The 20,442-nt window shown below is 40.1% G+C and overlaps 1 protein-coding gene across 8 annotated transcripts in view; it reads left to right on the top strand.

Annotated features, from left to right (window-relative positions):
* Positions 1–18,843, top strand: part of LOC114875894 (lachesin-like) — a 195,859-nt gene extending 177,016 nt beyond the window's left edge. For 6 of the 8 annotated variants that reach the window (XR_003789314.2, XR_003789307.2, XR_006830050.1 and 3 more), the window contains 2 exons: positions 6,300–6,497; positions 6,620–18,843. Coding sequence is in view for 1 of the 8 variants with exons in the window: in XM_029186716.2 (XP_029042549.1) it covers positions 6,300–6,409 (110 nt within the window). In the remaining 7 variants the exon portion in view is untranslated. The other 2 variants (XR_003789308.2, XM_029186716.2) reach the window with 2 other exon arrangements.
* Positions 18,844–20,442: the final 1,599 nt, after the last annotated feature.

Raw genomic sequence — 20,442 nt, 5'->3', positions numbered from 1 at the left:
TCGACCAGAAGCTGATCACCGGTCGCTGATAATCGATCCGCGAAATATTGAAATTCCGATTGCCCGGCGATCAGCGAAGTTTGTTAGCGTTATCTCGCTTTCCTTTTTCCCGATTGCTAATGGAATTCCTTGCAATAACTCGTGGTCCGTCCATTACCGGCAGAATGCATCGAAACTTTCATTGATTCCCACTTTCTAAAGGATCTTTCTACTTTAAGAAAGTAGATCTTCTCGCGAAGAGTCTGTGCTGGAAGAATTGATTGTTTGCAAATTCATGAACGCTCCCATTCTCGCGAGATGAAACACCTTCCTGGGAGATTGCCTTTTTAAATATGCTATCGGTAAGATTAGACGTTGACGTTAACGTAAACAGTCGGTTAGAAACGAACGCAACCAAATAGCTCCGCTATTTCTCGTCGAGACACAAACGACATTCGCGCAATATTTGTTGCTGATCGAAAGAAACAGAGGGAACTTTGTATCCAGCTGGAACGGCGTCCACTTCAAAAGCGAGTTTCGATTCGAGAAGGCGAAGGTGTACCCGTAGAATCGAAAGGTTTTCCTGTAAACGTTCAATTTCTCCTGTCGGGAGCCGGTGTTTCCTTCTGGCGTAACCGTCTCAAAGCGGAAACTTTTCCGAAAGCTTGTTCTCTTTCCCGTCGCAATTGCGGCGAAACAACGACGCGGAGAAATCAAGCTGCCAATATTCGCGCGGATATTCCATTGACGAGGCTGTCGAACGATCACCCCGCCGCGAAACATGGAAACAAGCAATGTACGTTCGGCCTTTCAATTGCAAAATTCTTCCGTAAAAAATGTAATATTCAAAGTGAATTTTTCCGAAAGCAAAGCCGCGTATGAATAAATTTTTTTCGGATGTCGGGATCGGAAATCGTACACACCCGGCGAAAGAAAATCGTGCCGGAGGTGTCGCGGGACGTAGAGCGAAGGATGGAGGAAGAAAGGTAGACGCGACAGGGATGATGAAGTCGTCGTTTATACTTTATATCGTATGCATGAAAATTTCGGATCTCGAGAGTCCCCGTTATTGCGCCAGAGGGTAGGATACCCTTCTCGCGAGCTGGAAGCTTACATTCTTTATGGATACGGATAGCAACGGGCCGCAGAAACCGCGATATATCCGTGGTACGCGGCTTACACCGTGTTAAGCTCACGCCAAGGGGAAAAAGCTTCGGGGAGAAAACGCGTTTCTCCGACGAATTTCTCGCGACAAGACGAATCGAGCGGGAAAGCAAGACGCATGTACACCTTGTGTACTCTTCTTGAGAGTAACTCTCCGGGTTACGAATACATCGTCTCTCGTTGGGTTATTTTTGAAAAGGAACTACGAGAAATATTATCGATACACGGGTCCTGTTTATTCAATTTATTTCATACGCGGATAAGAAAAATCAATTTGTTATTTTTTAATCGAAAGAAGAAAAAACAGATTTATTCAAACGAGCTTCGCAAACTAGAAGCGAGGATTATTTCGCTCGACGAGGCGCGCGACGAAAATCCGCTCGGCTGAATTCGCAGCGAGAAGCGCCGAAAAAACGACAGAACCCGAGCGAAGACACACCGAGTGTTCTTCGAACGTGAAACGAGCCGGTGCGCGTTTAACTTCCGCTCGGGGGTTGGAAGAGGGAAAAGCTCGAGTGGCTCCGTGTCCGTTCGTCGCACGACGAGTGCACTTTGCAAACAGCCACGGCGTGAAACGAGCGTCGAAACGCGAGCAGCACACCGCCGCTTCACGACCAGGGGATCACCCCGTACACTAGGGGAAAAACGTTCTTTCGCTTCGAAATCCCTTTTGCCGTGTCCCTGTTCCTCATCTGGCTCGCGAGCCGGCGATCAACAGAGGCAATGGATGAAGAACGCTTCTGGACGATTTTACGGCTTCCGCTTTCTCGATATGCCTCGCGTGCTTACGGTACGGCGATAGGGGAAAAGATTTACTCGTTCCACCGCGGGAAAGTCAAGCTTTTATCGAGTGGAAACATCTTTGCAAGGTATATTCGAAAATTTCAATCGTAATTCGCACCCTTATTAAATAAGGGATCGAATAATATTGTATTAACTGTGAACAGAAGACTGATCCAATATTTCCCTGTATTCATGTACGTGCTTAACATATCGAAGGGCGGAAGCAACCCCTGTACAAGTGCCGTGTTTAGCCCTCGAGGCGTATACGCTGAGGAATGGAAGAGGGTAGGGGTGATAAATGAATGTGTAGGTGATACGAGAGAAAGGACGCGAATGTTGTGGTTCTTTTTCGAGGGAAAAACTAAAGACACCTTGGGGAAAGGGAGAGGAGAAGAAACGAGCTCCGTGAAACGGACCCAGGCCAGATGTATATCTTGGAACCTAAGTGCACTGCTGGCGATGGGGTCGAATTACGGGTGCCATAATGATTCTTCGAATTAACAGGTTTTCAAATTGCAAAATTTATGGAAGGGAAAAATCATTAGCGTTTATTTATGGTAAAGAAACGTCGTGGATGAAGTTCCTTGCGTCGCGAACAGTCGGGAGGAAAATTCTGCTGACTCGGTCTCCGCTGATAGCGTCTGCGGCCATTAAAACAACAGCACGGTGCAAGTAACTTTAGACGTGGCAAATTGCACGTGCCACAAGTGTTGGAGCACTTTAGTAGGATCCAGCTCGGTTCACCATGTTTCTAGCTCTCATCCCTCTACCACCCTGTCTATCTATCTGGCGCCGATATATAACCGATAACTCGATAACCTTCTTATTCCTTTCGACCTCGTTCCACCAGCCTCGTCGACTTCTAACGTTATAACTGGCCTCGTCTTGTCTCTTAAAGCTGACGTCTCGATATTTCACGAAAAAAGCCTTATCAAAAACGTTCGATACAATCGTGTCTTCCGGCATTTGTTAAAAGGAAGGTTCATTTTAAAAAAGGAGAGGAGAAGGAAAAAGGGATTGATAGAAATGTTTGCGAACGGCGTGACGGTGGCTTGCCAAAGTTCCCCTTATCGTTGATTAAATTAGCGATAACGAAACCCCGGTGCCGTTTTAATGGGTCGTAAAAAGAAATCGCGAGATGGAAAGGAACGTAACTGGGAATCGATGACTCTAACTAATCCACTTTTTCTTCCATTTCGATATCGATCTCCGCAAATGATGGAAAAATCAAGTATGATTAACGTTTAATGAGACCCATACGACGGTAACACGGTTTCAATGATCGTAACCTTAATAGCGACGAATTCGAACCAAATGTTACTGGATATTATATTCAGCTTTCACATCAAACGTCACAATGTACGTTCAGAGATTGACGTATCGACAAAACGATAAACATTACGTTCACGTGTCGAGCCGGATTTAGCTTCGTTGAAATATCGTGAAATTTTCATAGAAACACAGACGGGGCAGATGAAGAAATTTCTCATGGAAGTTGGTCGTCATCGAAAAATCTCGACGATTCCGGAAACGTCGACAACCTGTCGATATCGAGACGTTGCATTAAAATTCACCGGCATGCGTCCGGATTAACCGAGAGAATCTTCGTGGTGTAACTTGCAGCGGCTTCCGGAACCGCTACGAAATCACATCGCCAACGCGCGACCAATTTTTGCCGCTTTCCATGAATAATTCTCGCATGAATCTTTCGATCGTTGCTCCGAAACTGGATGAAAGTTAACGTGTTCCGAATGACGAGTCTTTTAAACCTCGTCTAAGAAAATATTGGGATTTTTTTAAATTTCTCTGTGTTATTTTTTTAAAAGAAAATTTGAAAATTTAAAACTCTAATGGTACAAGACAGAAAGAAAATATAATTTGTCAAGTCATTATCAGCTCGTTAAAAATTTAAAAAAATCAAAGAGAAATAATCGCAGCAATAAAGATTCTCGATCTTGTCTGGTATAGGGACTTGTCGATATCCTATTTGGACATTAAAATTCACCGTGGCGTTTTCCGATTTAGCGAGAACCTTCTGGGCAACGTCGCCTCTCTATCCTCCAGCAGGAGCATCGAGTTTATGTCGTCGTCGTCGAGGCAAGCTTGTTACTCTGCATTCGCGAGCGAGTCCGCCGGACATGCGGTATGAAAAATACATAATTCAACTGGAAGGAAAGTGCCAATAATGCCTGCATATATGGCGTCCCTTCTCGATTGCCAACGATATTTCAAAGCAGTGCCCGACCATGGACACGCGCCACAGAGCATTTTATTCCGCGATATAACTCCTGATCGTGTTTGAGCTCTGACATATTGGTTCTGATAAAGAATAATCCGTTAGTTCGCTTCTTATCAGACAATTCTTATTCTCTTCCCTTTTTTAATTTCCAAGTAAACCTTCTCTTTCCTCCCTTAAATAAAATCAAGGAAAGTCGCCTCTTCAGACAAATGAAAAGTAAACTTCTTTCAATTCTTCTCAAAGAATTTTCCAATATAATCGAAAATCAAATACGCTCTAAAATTTTCAACTAATGGTACATTTCCAGTCGCCAGACTTGTGGCAAAAAATTTGCATCAGGAAAAATAGAACGCAGAGTAGAGAACGTGACACAGATCGACGATAAATCAGTCCAGATGGGAGAATGTAAATAAAAATCTTACCAAGAGGGAGTATCCCTCCAGTTTTCCATGCTGCGTCGTTCCGAATGGAACTGCGTCCAATTTGAAATTTTTCATCATCCGATAACCGATACGAGAACGGATCTGTAATTTCGACCGTGAACCAAGAAGCTGGACGAATATAACGATCCATCCGTGCATCCACCCACTCGGTTCTGCTTCATCTCGAGGGTTCTTGGATTATTTATAACTCCATTTGCCCGGTTCTCCCGAGATAAATAGTGGCCACTGTAATAAATTACTCTCGCAACATTTCAAAATTGCTGACACTTCATTCTCGACGGGAGATTCTCAAAAGAGGACGCTCGTTCGTGATTTCAACGAGCGATGTACGGTCTTGTCGTTTCTTCCGGAAATTCTTGAAATTTATTAACTCTATACGGTCCACGTAAGAGGGGTCATATTTGTGTATAGGATAAAATATATTCTGTTAGTTTTTCTATGAAAGGAATTTCATCCCGTCGATACAAGCGACGATGTATTTACTGAAAAACCAACGAGAACCTTTCATGGTTCGGACGAGCTTAGATCAGAGATAACGCGAAAGCAACACCCCTTGGGACTTTGGACGAAAAACTTCCGCTCGAAACTCCGCTCTCTCGCTTGCATGAGTTTTCCAAGGCAACTTTCAGCTGGAACGCTTCTCGTAAGTCTTACGTCTATGTGTTTGTACTTTGTCGGCGCGCGAAGTATTTCGAAAATGTGCTCCCTTAAATGTTAATCTAAATTCTAACCCAGCGCGAAAAGTTCTCTGTTGTGCGAAAGGTTCAAAGAACGAGGAAAAATATTCGAGTGAAAGAGAAGCTGTACGCGAGCATTTTTCCTGTCATATTGTCCTGAATTTAATAATCTATAGTAATATACAAGTGGTATTATTGTGATCGGATAGGAAATTTTGTAGGATGAGAAATTTTAAACGATCATGGGTGAAACAAGATCCCATTTTGACGCTTAATTACCGCGACAATAAGCTTTGGAAATTATTAGGGGCGCGACGCGTGATTAACGCAAGCAGATTCACGCGTAAGCGGATGACGAACTGTGATCTACGGAAGCGTGATTCGTCAGCTTGGAAAATTATAATTTTCCTGTTGAAACCCGTTTCAAATAATTTTACTTTATAACTAAAAAATTCGGCAGAGAGATAATTTCAAGCTTCCCAATTATTTTTTAATATTAAAAATCTCAGTCTAGATTAGACTGCACTTTTATTTACACCCTCGATATAAATTTTTAATTTAACCCCCTGAATCTTATATTTGTAAGCTGTTATATTTGAACATCCAGCGATGACATTCAGTTTGCAATTCTAAAAGTAATTAATTATCTATTAGAATAGACGAAAATAGACAAGCAGAATTGATTCGATATTGACATCCTAAGTGACACTTTAATTAAAGAGTGAAACTATTAATAAACTTACAAGGTGTTATAAATAAAGGTGAACAAAATAGATGAAACATTTTGTCAACCCTATATACCAAGAGATATCCAAGTACAGGCGAAACGATACGTTTTACCGGTTCGAACAGGAAGTTCCTTTTTCTTTCATCCACGTTTTGCATATAACCTCAACGAGACACGAGTAGACGCTTGCACTTGGTATCTTTTTATCCTCGAATAGCGAGGCACTCAAGAGGGTAAGTGCATAGAAGGCAAGCCGAAGTAACGAGAAAAATGCATTTCTGTTTCAGGGAGCGCGTACATCATTAGATGGAGTGCACCGCAGCTGATGGTGGTGGCGGTTCAGTATATCCTCACGGGGCCCTATATGCCCCCCTACATGCCCCAAACGGCGAATTAGGATATGGGAAAACATAGGCCATGTTCGTCCAGGACGTACTGTCCTCTGGTACCTTTGTACTTCGATCACTGTGGAGCCGCATTTGAAAGTATGATGCACTTTTAAAGTGCAATTGATGCATTATTAATTTTATTTACTTTTTTTTTAAGGGGATTATAAAAAGTTTATTAACATTTTAACTATCAAGATTTTTCTTTTCTTTTTAATTAGGTTTCATTTCCAAGTACTTAGTTAAATCATTTTACAATCGTCTGTGAAATGAATAATGAGGAATGGCAGGTGAGCAGAAGGTTAGTGTTAATAACATTATTAATTCAAATAAATTCATGAAAGAAAGTGAACGAGCGATCGTCTGTGATACACAGATTTCGGTAGCTCGCTAATTAGCTGTTGAAGAATTAAAATCCGTGTACCTAGGTTCGATAACCGTGCAAAGCTTACGTCGACGGTTCACGGGACGCATTAGCGAAAACGGACGAAATTATTTGTCAAGCGGACGTGTACCTTTAATTGGATTGTTAATCGTAATCGAACATTAATTAGGGTAATTGAATTTACGTATCGTACGCCGCTGGATTACGGGCTTAATTAGCATCAGATATTTATTCTGAGGCGAATTATCTTGCTGAATTATTTGTGGCAAGTAATGATGTATGTTCCAAGAGCGATATTACTGCTGTGTCGCTTCATCGCGATCGCCTGGATAATCGACGCGATTAATAACAGTCATTGGAATCTTCGTTTCATTTTGATCCGAAATATTGGTAATCTTATATTTGCTGTTTGAATTTTAATTGAAACAAAAAATTATCAAAACGGGGGGGGAAAAAATACGTGGTACAATGGATCGAGAGTTAGAATCAAGATGAAAGAGACAAGTTACAGGGAACCAGTCCTTCCGAAAACATTTCTCTGTTCTTTCATGAAAAGACACATATCCCGGTCAACACGTAGCGCGATAAATTCTAGAAACAATCAAACTAGCCAGAGAACTCGGCACGTTGCCTTTTCTCTCGAGAGTTGAACATGATAAATCTGCCCTGAGAGAGTGCATACTCGGGAACAACGAACAAAACACGTTGCGCTCTCGATTCTTCCCGGCGCGTTAACATCTTTACCTCGAGGCTCGTAAATAGAGAAGCACATAGCGTTGCATCGATTACCCTCGGTGTTTCGAGAGAAACGTAAACGTAGCTCGATAAATCTCGAGGATTACACGATCTGGAAAACGAAACTGTGGGAGCGAGAAAAAAAGGGGGACGAAGATCGAGATGAATAACCGAAACATAGTCGTCTTGGAGGGAAATAAAAGCTTCTCGTAACTTGCATAGATTCGTTTCGAATGGAATCAGGAGGAGGCGACTTTTCAACCCCGGCCAGGAAGTAGCATTCAAGTAGACAACCCTCCGAGGGGGGTGGGAAGGGATTTGATTAATGCTTCGGCACGTGAAAAATGGTAGGAGCACGCTCGCGTCCTCGCGAAATCACCGGAGTAGAGAGAACCTAACGACATTGCCCTTGTTATTTTGAAAACGAACGTCATCAAGAAATTCAATTATCCAAGACGATTCGTCGTTTCATAGATGGTTTCTTGAAAAATTTTGTTACCACTTTTTTTTTATCTATTCTATCTAGATTGGTTATTTCATTTAATTTTTTCACCGGTTATTAATACGAAACGTCGAGTGGAATTAATTTCTTTCGCGTTCGACACGGTGGACAGTGGACATTATTCGATCCCATTCCTGGAAAAGTCGACCGTTCGATTCCGTGTCTGCGATTTATTAAAATACGTTGAAAATTCATGGCCTGGTTAACGATACGGGGAATTGAAACGGAACGGGTCGCTTCTAATTTGTACGCGATAAAAGGAGTGATTGGGTCGGTTTAAACTGAAAATTCCATGAAACCGGACAACAGGAGCGTTCAAAAGGCCGAAATTACTATGATTCCCAGCGTGAACGTATTAATCATCAGCCCTCCCTGTAATTACGAAACTTTCCATTACCGATCGTGTAATCGCCGCGTGACGTGTAACCGTGTTTCACGAGATATCGCGTAGGCGATGATCCCGCGTGAAACAAAAGAGGCGTGCACCAACGCGACGCCCATCGACGCCGGCGTCCACCCTAAATTAAAATACGCTATCGTAACCCATCCCGTCCCTCGAATTAATTACCCGGAAATAAGGCGCACAAAGACATCAAACGACACGTGGAATCCAATTCCCGAATACGTTTCGAGGACTATGAGCAAACGGCATGGGACGTGCTGATGGTCGACGTTAATCGAAAAGCATCGATTCCGAGGCTGTCGAAGAACGGCGCTAAATGAAAATTCGAATTAACGTTTTCATAATCCGACAGAAACGAAACGCAAATATTAATAACCGAACGTGTTTTAACTGTAATTTAATTTCAACCGGATCGATGATTGAACGTTACTCGATAATTAAAATTACAACAATTCTATCAGGGGATAGGAGTAATCTCTCTGCAGTTGAATCATCTGAATTTCAATGATTCTGTTTGTTTTGCTCTTCTTTTATTTTTCATTCGGGGAATCAATGTGATCCTTTGAATCATATTGAACAGGCAACTCGTTAATTAACTCGATTCGTGGATAAATTAAACTTTCATCTCGCAAAATATTATTTTATGAGGCCCACGTGAGAATTCTCTCTAAACCATCGGTGTTGTAACTTTCTCGACATTCTGTACGGTGCTGTAAAAAGATTAAAAATCCGTAACAAAGGTATTATTGATTCGAACGGGGAATTAGTACGGGACTGGTCGACGCATAATTCAGCCGAGGGAGTCGGTAGAAACCATTTGTGTGTCTGGTCTGGATAACGTCCGTAGGTTGGTCACGCAAGCGGCTCAGGGAAGCCAGTATGAAAAGTTTCGATCGCTCGAAAAGGGCTTCGATAAAGTATCATTCGGTCGGAAAGTCTTGCAGCTGAAAAGTTGCGAGCTCGCTTCGAGATTGAAAAGTTCCCTTTTTATCAGCGAAACCGGCTACGGTGCTATCTTCACGGAATACCGGATCCTTGAATAAAAATACTTCGAAAATATCGATATACAAAAAAAAAAGGGAAAGAAAGAAGGAAAATGGAGAAGAGGAGATGAACTATTCTCGGATCGACGGTAAATTAATAAGCTCGTCTGCACTCGAAACTAAAAGGTTCTAAATTTTAAATAATTGCATTTATTTAATTAATCTCTTCTTTCTCTACGGTTATTCAGGTAATTACAAATAGAACAGGCTAAAAATGGACAACATCGGGTTGAAAGTTCAATGAACCTTCCTCGGAAAATTTGATTAACTTTATAAAAGAACGCAAGAAATAGTACGCGACGATTGAGAAAGATTGCTGATAAAGTCGCTGCTGTTGAAGCAATCGGGGGAACAGGACAATTTCTATTTCGAAATTAGCATTTAAATTAAGCCACGTAAAATTAGAGAGTCGGTTTTAGATTTATCTTTCTTCGACGAGCGTCGTCTACGAGGCGCCACGCAAAGTTTCCACTTTAACGCAACCGAATGATAAACTCATTCAAATTCGGGCCACGAAACAGAAGATACGGCTGCGTTATAATTCGTGACGCAAACCGGCCAACGTAATTGCCTTACTTTCGGCGATTTAATTCAGAAACGTTCTCTATTTGCCTCCTGGAAGGTGACTTGTCTTCAAAATATATTTCACTTTTATATTGAAACGAATTTTTTCACATTTCTCCGGTCGAAAATAAAATAAAGAAATTAAGTCCATCGCGGTTTAAATCGAAACGATACCGATTAGAGCGAAGCAGATGTTCGATATTTATAGCCGGAAGTGGAGGATAGGCGACGCGCATGGACCACGAAACAGCGAAATATCTCGCGCCAATATAATTGTACGCGTTTCAGAGGTATCATTCCGTAATCTATGTAGTCCTGCTCGGATGGGGGATTATGTTAAGCGATGCGTGAGCGGCCACAGTCCACGGCAAGCCAGGCGTAACAGAGATACTGCTGGGTGACGTCGTTACACGCCGCAGCCGTATTCCGCGGCCCTACACGAAACCCTCGATAGAATACACGCTTCCTATTTAGATGAACGCGTCCGCGTATACACGCAACTCTGTATCGTCTAACAGCTTATACGAGCTATGTGCCATTTTATTCCATTCTGCATGGTCCGCGTGGAATTCCTCCGCTTAAAGGTATTAATAATGCACTTATGGTTGACTTGAACTACTGACAATTTTCATTTTTTGGCATTTGATCATTTAGATCATATATAGTTAATTATATTTTGGAAATTTAATTATTTTGTTAAAGATATTATGTGATTGATACGTTATAAGGGCCGACTTCTGACTTATGGTTGACTTGAACTACTGACAATTTTCATTTTTTGGCATTTGATCATTTAGATCATATATAGTTAATTATATTTTGGAAATTTAATTATTTTGTTAAAGATATTATGTGATTGATACGTTATAAGGGCCGACTTCTGACTTATGGTTGACTTGAACTACTGACAATTTTCATTTTTGGGCATTTGATCATTTAAATCATATATAGTTAATTATATTTAGGAAATTTAATTATTTTGTTAAAGATATTATGTGATTTATACGTTGATAAGCTGAGGTCTGACTTATAGTTGACTTTAACTACTGGCAATTTTCATTTTTGTGCATTTTAATCATTTAAATCATATATACAGGGTGTTAAAAAGTAGCCTGAAGACCTCTACACCGTTGGATAGATCACGAAAAGTCGAAACGAAAAGTTCTGTAGTATTTTTCATTGGGATCAGTAGTTTAGCCAATCAGTGCGCAGCTAATCCGTCTAACGGTACGAGTCAGGATATGTTTACAAATTCGCGCGCGCGACTCAGAGTCGGAGCTCAGTTCTTTCCAGCTCTTCAAACGTACCGGTCGAGGTTTGTGTACTGTGAACCGAGCCTGATTCCAGCACGTGAGTTTGTACGTATTTACTGTTTCATTTCTTTAAATGAAGTATAATTGATTATATTTAGGAAATTTAATTATTTTATTAAAGATATTATGTGATTTATACATTGGTAAGGGCTGACTTCTGACTTATGGTTGACTTTAACTACTGACAATTTTCATTTTTTGGCATTTTAATCATTTAAATCATATATAGTTAATTATATTTAGGAAATTTAATTATTTTGTTAAAGATATTATGTGATTTATACGTTGATAATGATTATGCCTGACCTATACTACTGATTTATTTTTACTGTAACCTATTGTTGCATTATTTTTTATTTTTGCTTTTCTCTCGTTAATTAGAATTAAAAGGGAATAGTGACAGTCTAGAAGAACCTGTTTACAAGACTCTATGTTCAGTAGATGTTTGAATTTGCTCGAGGCTAAAGATTCTTCAGAGTTACCCAGCTGTAAATTATATAGACCGAGCTTCTCGACACGCCAAAGAATCGGGGTTATGTAAATTGCCCCTTAAGTAGATAATATTGAGTCCCTGTGGCTGTTATAGATAACCCAAACTTAACCCAGATCTAACGTAGACCTAGCCCAGCCTGTCCTCGCGTCATATCTTATCCCTCTCAACCCTATAGTAAGCTATCAATTTCCAAGACCTGTTATTAATTTCCAATTACCCAGGCCTCCATTCAATTTCCTATTATTTATCCGCGACACGGAAAGACGTTCGCGAAATGAACCCTCGCGTTTCCCTGTTGATTTAATGGTGTAACGATCGCGTGAAATCATTCGGGCACGCGCATCCACGACGATAATCATTTGCACGCGATCGTAGACAATGTGTATCCCTTGACATCCGCGCGTCCGAAAGCAGACGTCACCGTGACACGCGTTGCGATTAATAAGCAGAAAATTACACGCTGGAAACAACGAGTCCGAGAGTAATGGGGGTCGCTCGCGAATTCCGTTTCGTACTATTGTTACACCGCAGAAAAAATTTTGAAATTAAAAAATTTCCAGGGCTTGCATTATTGTTAAGGGTAGGAAAATTTCTATTACCACTATGGTAAATTTTATTAAAAATTGTTAACGTTTAATGATTATTCTTCTCGTAGACGTCGTGGTTGACTGATTAATTTATTCACGAATACAGTTGCTTGTATTTGAACATGTCGAGTAGTTCAGGTCGGTGCATGGTCAGGCATAAATCAGGAATACACGGTAGCCGAAATTTATCAGGCCGGCTTCAGCTCGCAATTATATTTCATTTTATAGATTTGCACAGATGCGTTATGGCGTACGTATTTTATTGGATAAATATCGAGACAAATATTGATCACGATCTTTTTATCTCTACATTTCCATCAAATACAAGGGTCATTGACACTGCAACATGTCCAGTTCGCTATAAATTTTTCTCTGAATTTATACATACGTTGCATTCTTTTTGGAGTAAATAAAATTCGAATAATCATCGTTGCATAGAATTGTTTTCGAGTAGCTCTCGAGGGAAGCAGCATAAAATTTCTGTCGTAAAAGGGAGAAACGGTAAAAAGGTACTCAAAGGAGACAAAAATGAAGATTCTGAAGTTTAGAGAAAACAAGAAACCATCTAAATGGACAATCATTTAAAGTTTTCGTTCAGTCGAAATTTGTTTCTTCTTCTGGCATCGAAAAGGCAGAAGTTTGAAACTTTCGAGTATTTACTATTACCGTCGAGATTTTGCGAAGGTATTTCAAAAGACCGAAGAAAGTTTTACAGAGACAGTAAAGTCCCCTGCTACCTGACAAAAATAACCAACCATCTGTCTATCTTTCCCTAAAACTACCGAATAAAGATAACGTTCGCAAAATAAAAATGAAATCGATACGCGTTTTATTAACATCAAAAATTTGATATTTTAAAATTTTCTTCTGATATTACAAGCTGGCCAAAATACGCCAGAACAAAGGGATCAATTTAAATCACCTGACCACCGTAAATGTATTCGCATGATAGCGATTTTCGCGTTGTACACGAATCAGCATAACAATGCTTCTGAGAAGTGTAACAGACCAGAACCGGACAAGGGATATACAAAGGGTGGGATCAAAATAGGGGTGCATCTAGAGACAGAATAATTCCTGTTGATATTTCAAAATTTCAAACGCCACCAAGGTATAATAATTATAAATTAAAAATAAAAAGATTGTACAAACTGTAGATTCCTCTATGTAATATTACGTCAGACTGCAAGTGCGTTAATTAGCGAAATGAAAAAATTTAATTACTCTAGCTTTCTAAAAGTAAACATACATAAATATTTATTTGCTGGTAGTGGAGAAACTAGAGTATGCACTCGATGAAATTTCAAAGCCTTTTCCCTTTATGAACATAAATTCCCTTCATAATTTCAATTTATTTTCATTCGAGATAAAATAATGCATAACTATCCGACATTCCAAATACTCGAAGTGTGTGCACGTTTTATAAGGACACCCTGTATATATGAAATCGGAGATTAGAGAGGGTAGGATGAGACGAGGGTTGGAATCAGATCCTGTTATACATAATCTGTGTTACGGTCCGCGAGCTTTTCTCGTCCGGTTTAACACGCCCCGTTCGCGGCTGAATTCATCGCGGTGAAAGTATTGTCTGCGAAACGCGTCCAATCTGTTGCTTCTTCCTTTGATTTCTTCCACGGTGCTACCTAAAATCGAGTTTTCACGATTCTCTCTTTTTTTTTCGCCCTCCGAGCATCGCTTCCGGTTTCGCGGGAAACTCCGTCGCAATTTACACGCTGTTATAAATCAATTTGCTCGCAGGATGAGGAACGCGTTGCTCTACATTGTTCGACGTAAAAGGAATAAATTAAACAGAAGGTTTGAAATTCAACATGAGGCTAGATAGAATTCGCTGTTTACATTGCTGGATGTTGATTTTTTAATGAAAGCGATAAAGGCAATGGGAAATGAAAAAGAATTTCATCGAAATATAATATCTCTCAAATCAATCCGGAGTTTTAATCATCGGCTACCAAGCGGAACCAATAAAACTAACTTCATACATGTGTATTAAAATAAAACTGGTCTACCAATTCATATTTCGTTATTTCATATTTGCCAGAGGAACAGAGTATCGAGAATTATAGAGGGATTGGGGATTGGAATACCTATCGTTACAGTTGTTCGCTTAATTAAACGCGGATTCGACAACCGTTTGCGATATTCATTTCTTGCTAATGTCCTGCTCTATTAACGATGAAAAGTCATTAAAAGATGAAGGATTAAGAAAAACGGAAAGGGGAGAAATATCCGCAAGAATATTCTCTTTTAACGGATATTTAAATCAGAATCACGCCTGGAAAGTCATGCCAACCGATTCTTATCAGATCTCTGCTAGCAGGGTGCAACTGTATCGGGCGTCATAAAAGTGTGCTCGTTGGCCCGTCAGAACGTGAGCATAGAGAAAGATAATACCATGTAGGAGTGCGAGAGAAATGGTGAGAGTAAAAGGAAGAGGGACAGTGGGGTGGTGGTAGCCTGTTATACACAGTCTGTATCATCACTTTGCGATGTACTTGCGAGCTTTTCCCGCCTCGTTTAACACGGCCCATTCATAATAGGATGACGGCCGTAAAAGTATTGCCGGTTATCGCTGCTACCGCACCGCATAGCTGGCCAAACATTGTCCAACCTCCGATTTACCACCTACGCCCCCGCGCTAGGGTATCTATTGTCCTGAGTTACGATGCACCGGCCTCGGATGGCCCATGGGCTCAGACTTTTACCACGGACCCACCTCATAATTGCCAGATTGCCGCGACAGTACTATACCAACCCTCTACAACTATCGGGGAGAATAACGCGATAAATCTTGATGCCCGACCACTGGCACAAAGCAGTCTCTCTCGGTTGATATTAAATATCGAACGGCTAAGAATTACGCCTGTCTTCGTCACGGATAACCATCGATAATCCCTCCTCGATAATGATTTTTATGAAATTTTCAAACTAGGTGATCCTCTATTGGCTTAAGTTCTCAACCCTTTTATGAAATCTTCAAGAAATCTAAATTAATTATCCGCCGATGCATAATTACCGGGTTAAAGGGGTTGATTTTCATTCGGAATTGGAAATTATGAAATTATGAAAATATTCCGTAGTTCTCTAAGGATTGAAATTCCTTTTGGAACAATCCTTTGTTTACCGGGCAGGAATTCAACGAATAAATCGAACGTTTGTCAAACCGTTCGTGTATCGCGAAATAGAAATTCCCGTGGATGTACATCGACGTTGAAGTTGTCCGACACGTAATCGGAAAGTTTGATTTAAACGCGGAAAGATCGCCGCTGTTCATCTTCCTGTCGATTTAAAGGTAGACTCGCGGAAGATGGGAACTTACGAGCGGGGCAACTTCATCGACACCGGGCCAAGTTTTCCGCGAACTTGGCGAATTTATTTCACGGCCGTATCAGCCAAGCTGATCCCGTCGAGCTTTCGAGCTTTTGCAGATTCCCATCGACCGAGTTCGCCGGAATGTTTCGAGTTTCACGTTGCTCCACTAGGCGAAACTTGCCTCCCCCGTTCGACGAATGAAGTGAAACGCGGAACAGAGAAGAAATCTTTCGGGTCGTTAAGGCGTCGAAATCCCTTAACGTCGTTCGTCTCTCGCAGTAAAGTTAAGAGAATTCCGAGGATACGCGGTCTAAATCGATTCTTTCCAAAGAGACATCCATTCTCTTGCCACTTGAAATCGCGTGAAAATTCCTGGCTGTCTTTGTTGATTTCTCTAGAATTTCTTTTTCTTTATCGGTAAAGTTGTTTCGAATGAACAAAATAATTTCCAAGATGCGGCTCCTATAGCATAGGTACCAAATGCGAACCAATTGCGTTGGCAATTGTACCGATCCACCGACAAGAAAATCGTGAGAACAAGTTGAAAGTATTATTGCTTATACTTTAATGTATCATTATATTATATCGAATGTTTTGCGTTAGGTTTACGTGACTCGGGGTATGCAATTAATTTCGGTGCTCAAACGGTATGCTTACGAATGATCGATAGAAATGATAGCGTTAATTAATCGGGAGTTTGTTGATGATCGATCGTCTTACGACTTCGTGGCTGCCCTAGATAATTGCACCTCGAGGGAACGAAACGAAACGAAACGAAGCATGGAAATCGATCGTAGCCGAGAATTATTCTGCCACGAATGGTTCCTCGTTTTCTTCGACAGGGAAACGAGAAACAAACTACGAGGGAATTGTAAATAGCTCAGTGTATAAACTTCAGTTCCAGGTTCATTGTATAAACATTATAAATACACGAGAGAGAAGCGTGAATCCGCGTGGATTCGTTCGTATCGTAACGTCATCGAAGACCAATACTGAAACGTCGTCGTTCTCTTTGGTTTATTCGACACCGTTTCGATACGAGATCGACGCGAATCTCTGTAAATAATCGATCGCATAAGAAGTGCCAAAATACGTGACTCATACAGACAAAAGTAAAAATGAAAGGAAACATACACACCCACATATACGTACGTACATTATTATACATACTCGTACAGGTAAATACGTGCAATCGAGCTCGTTCTCTGCGATAACAAGTAAAGCGAAGAGAATCCCTCGTTCCAGGGATGAAAACTCTGGATCAGAGGGATGAACGTGATAAAATAGTGAATTATCTCGGTGTTAAACGAGTGTTTGAATAATAAATGAAGTGGTAGTGGTTGCCACGAGACCGTAGTCAAACATAGAAAACTTTAAGAAACTCGTTACGTCTTTTCAGAAAGACCTTTGTTTTATCGTGAAATTTTATTATACGTTAACTCTTCTTCGGATTTCGAAATTTCATTTCATAGGTGATCTCCTACAGTCGTTATCTAAGTACAACTTCACCTAATTTTAGAATTTTATGAGGCACTAGACGGTGTGTTGATTTTGGGAATTAGAGGGTTCGTACGAAGAAGGGTTAAATTAATTGGTATATCTCGCGACATCCGTGATGAATTATTGTTTTTATCGTGCTTGGATAATTTTATTTGTCAAGTGAACTCGTGCACCGTTTTCTTGCCTCTAGTCAAAGAGAAACGACAAGAAACAGAAAGCATCGTACAAGAAGGAAAGACACGAAAACTCTAGTCTTAAGGAGGATTAACAATAATTAATTATGTCATCGTAAGTCTCGTATCTCATAGACAGTCCCATCGGTTGTTTACCACAAACTCGATCATCTCGCAAGAATACAATTATTGTTATTGTTACTTAATGTTGAAGAATGATAATGAAAGAAATGAGAGGAAAGAATAGAAGGAAATGTGAAGATCGATTTTGTGGCCAACACTGTTCACTGTGTTCCTGTAAATAAATATACATAAACGAAGGTGTAACCTGCTTAGATTAACAAACGGCGTACGTAATTAATTTTAAAAAGCGATCGTCGAACGGAGAAACGAAACGAAAGATCGACAAGCAGCTTCTTCCCTTTTCTTCTCCGCTTCCTTCATCTTTCAATCTTCCTTCTCCTCGTGTGAAAACATGGTAATTCAGGTGATTGTTTTCCGAAATATTTTCCGTACTAGTATTCTTCTGTACGGTACACACTCGAGTGTCCAAGCGAGAAAGTATTTTATTAACGTCGATTTATCGGTACGATGCTGGAAAATATTTAACACTTTCGTTCGAAACGATAGGACTCATTAACGAAATTAACAATTAATTATTTAATAGTTTATGATTCAGGAATTTCAACGAAAGTGTTAAAGGTGTTCTTTTTTTACACTTTACACAAGAATTTCAACGAGTTGAATGATTCTATACCAGATGATCGTTGTGCAATTAGGAAAGCAATTAACACGTTGATTGCCCACATTTATTACAGCATAGCAGTCACTAATTATCCATTAACAAATTTTCTTCTTTCCTCATTTTTTAATTATTCGACCAAATTATATCCCAAGTACCAATTAATAATGGTTCGACGATAATTAACGTATTCCAGGGATATTATTATTAATTATTTAATTAGACTCGATTATCGGCAATCAACAAGTTAAGGAGAAATACCAGAAAAAGAGATCCACCTACCATAGACCTATCGATGGAAAAAGAATTCCCAAACATACTGCTAAATACTGCCAAAAGGTACATTCTATTACAACACAGAGAGAATGTGAGAGAGAGAGAGAGAAAGAAAAGAAACCGAAAATCGCTTTTAATGTGCATCATTAACTCGCTGCGTAGTGTTACTCTAAATGTTGCTAACATTTAATATGTAAGTATAGATTGTGTTTTAACGTGTAAAGAAAAGGAAATCGGCGATTTGTTTATTTCGTCACATCAGGGGTTAAGGGTTGGGGGTGGACAATTGTGTCAATTAAAAAAAAAAATAAAAAAAGAGTAAAGTCCTTTCCTTTGGTTTCCATGGGAATGTGTTTTTTGTCCGCGTTATTGTACATTTTTCATAATTCCCTTATTGTGATAAATTATCTAGGTCTGTACGAATAAAGTCAGAAACCAAAGCAGTGTTTTCATTAATCCTTGGTTTTTAGTTTCAACAAAGAAGACTTGAAAAACCAAGGTAAGTGGCTATTGTTTGATTTAATGATAGGAAGCAGGGATTAATTAGAGGCTGAAAATAAATTAGACTCTTATCTGTTTCGAAACGTATTATTATTCCATAAATGATTGGTCGTTATGATACAAAGTGTTAGATTTCGTGTTTAATGTAAATTTGATGGAGAAATCGGATCTGTGTGTTTAAAATCTAGGGAAAATTATTGGTCGCGTGTGCATTATGATAGATACTATACCATGGAATAGTGTACAAACTGAAGCTCATTGAATTCTAGAGATTTACATCGCACAGCGTTTCGTGCGATTACTACCACGAACGTTCGATGCAAATTCGTTGGCAATTTAGTAGTTTGCCTAAAAATGTGAAATATTAAACACGGACTAGTTACGACGTGGCAGAGAACAGTGTTCTCCAAATAGAATTCCACGGTTGAATCAATAATTTCCCCCAAAATACAATGAATTCATTCGACTTGCGCGCAAAATTGATGTAAAATAAAAGAGTTACAATTCTTAAATTCGATTATAAATCCTCGGAAAGATCACGAGCGGGTTAGCGAGGAATGAAAGAAAAGTGGATATGAAATATCCTCGGAGGATGCAAAGTGTTTGTGACAACCAGCTAGGATGCATCGTCCTTTTCAAAAGTATTATCGACTTTATCCTTAAGCTCCTTTCGCGTGAGTAAGCATATCAAGTCTTGCGTCCCGAGTCTGGCTGATGTAAAACATCACGACTCTCAGCTCTGTCAGTTCCGTCCTTACGGATTTCGCTCGAATATCCTCGAAAGAAGCCACGATGCCCTACGTTAAAAGCTCGTCCCTTTACCCACGACTAGTTCATTGATCAAGACGCTCTCTGTCTACGTTCGTCCGCGAATCTGATTTATCTTGGAACGATTTAAATCGATGCGACGTGGATCAGTTCGCTTTCGAACGGTAACTTCAATATCATGTTCCTGGAAAAAGTAAATCGCGTTTATTTTATGGGAAATATCATAAAAGATATACAGGGTGTTCGACAATAGGTGGGCAAAATTTTAAGGGGTGATTCTAGGGATCAAAATAGGACGAAAATCAAGAAAAACCTTCCCCTGCTGATCTAACGTTCAGTCGTCGGTGCTGGACAGGTTGCAGGTTTCAGGCGCCTCCTTCCCCTGCTGACCTGACGTTCAATCGTCGGTGCTGAGCAGGTTGCAGGTTTCAGGCGCTTCCTTCCCCTGCTGATCTGACGTTCAGTCGTCGGTGCTGGGCAGGTTGCAGGTTTCAGGCGTATTTTACTCGAATTTTTAAACGTTAATTATTGAAAAACAAAGCCGCAAACGCTATTTCGTTATTCTTGATTTTCATCTTATTTTGATACCTAGAATCACCCCTTAAAATTTTGCCCACCTGTTATCGAACATCCTATATGAAAGAGTTATTGTTTATATTGAACTCGATTTCTCAATTTTATAAATAAACAGCTGATATTTACCCGAACGTCGATATCGGCCGCAAGGAT

The sequence above is a fragment of the Osmia bicornis genome, chromosome 13, assembly GCF_907164935.1.
Source record: "Osmia bicornis bicornis chromosome 13, iOsmBic2.1, whole genome shotgun sequence".
Taxonomy (NCBI): domain Eukaryota; kingdom Metazoa; phylum Arthropoda; class Insecta; order Hymenoptera; family Megachilidae; genus Osmia; species Osmia bicornis.
Note: the sequence above shows the minus strand (reverse complement) of the source record. Positions and strands in the feature narration are given on the sequence as shown.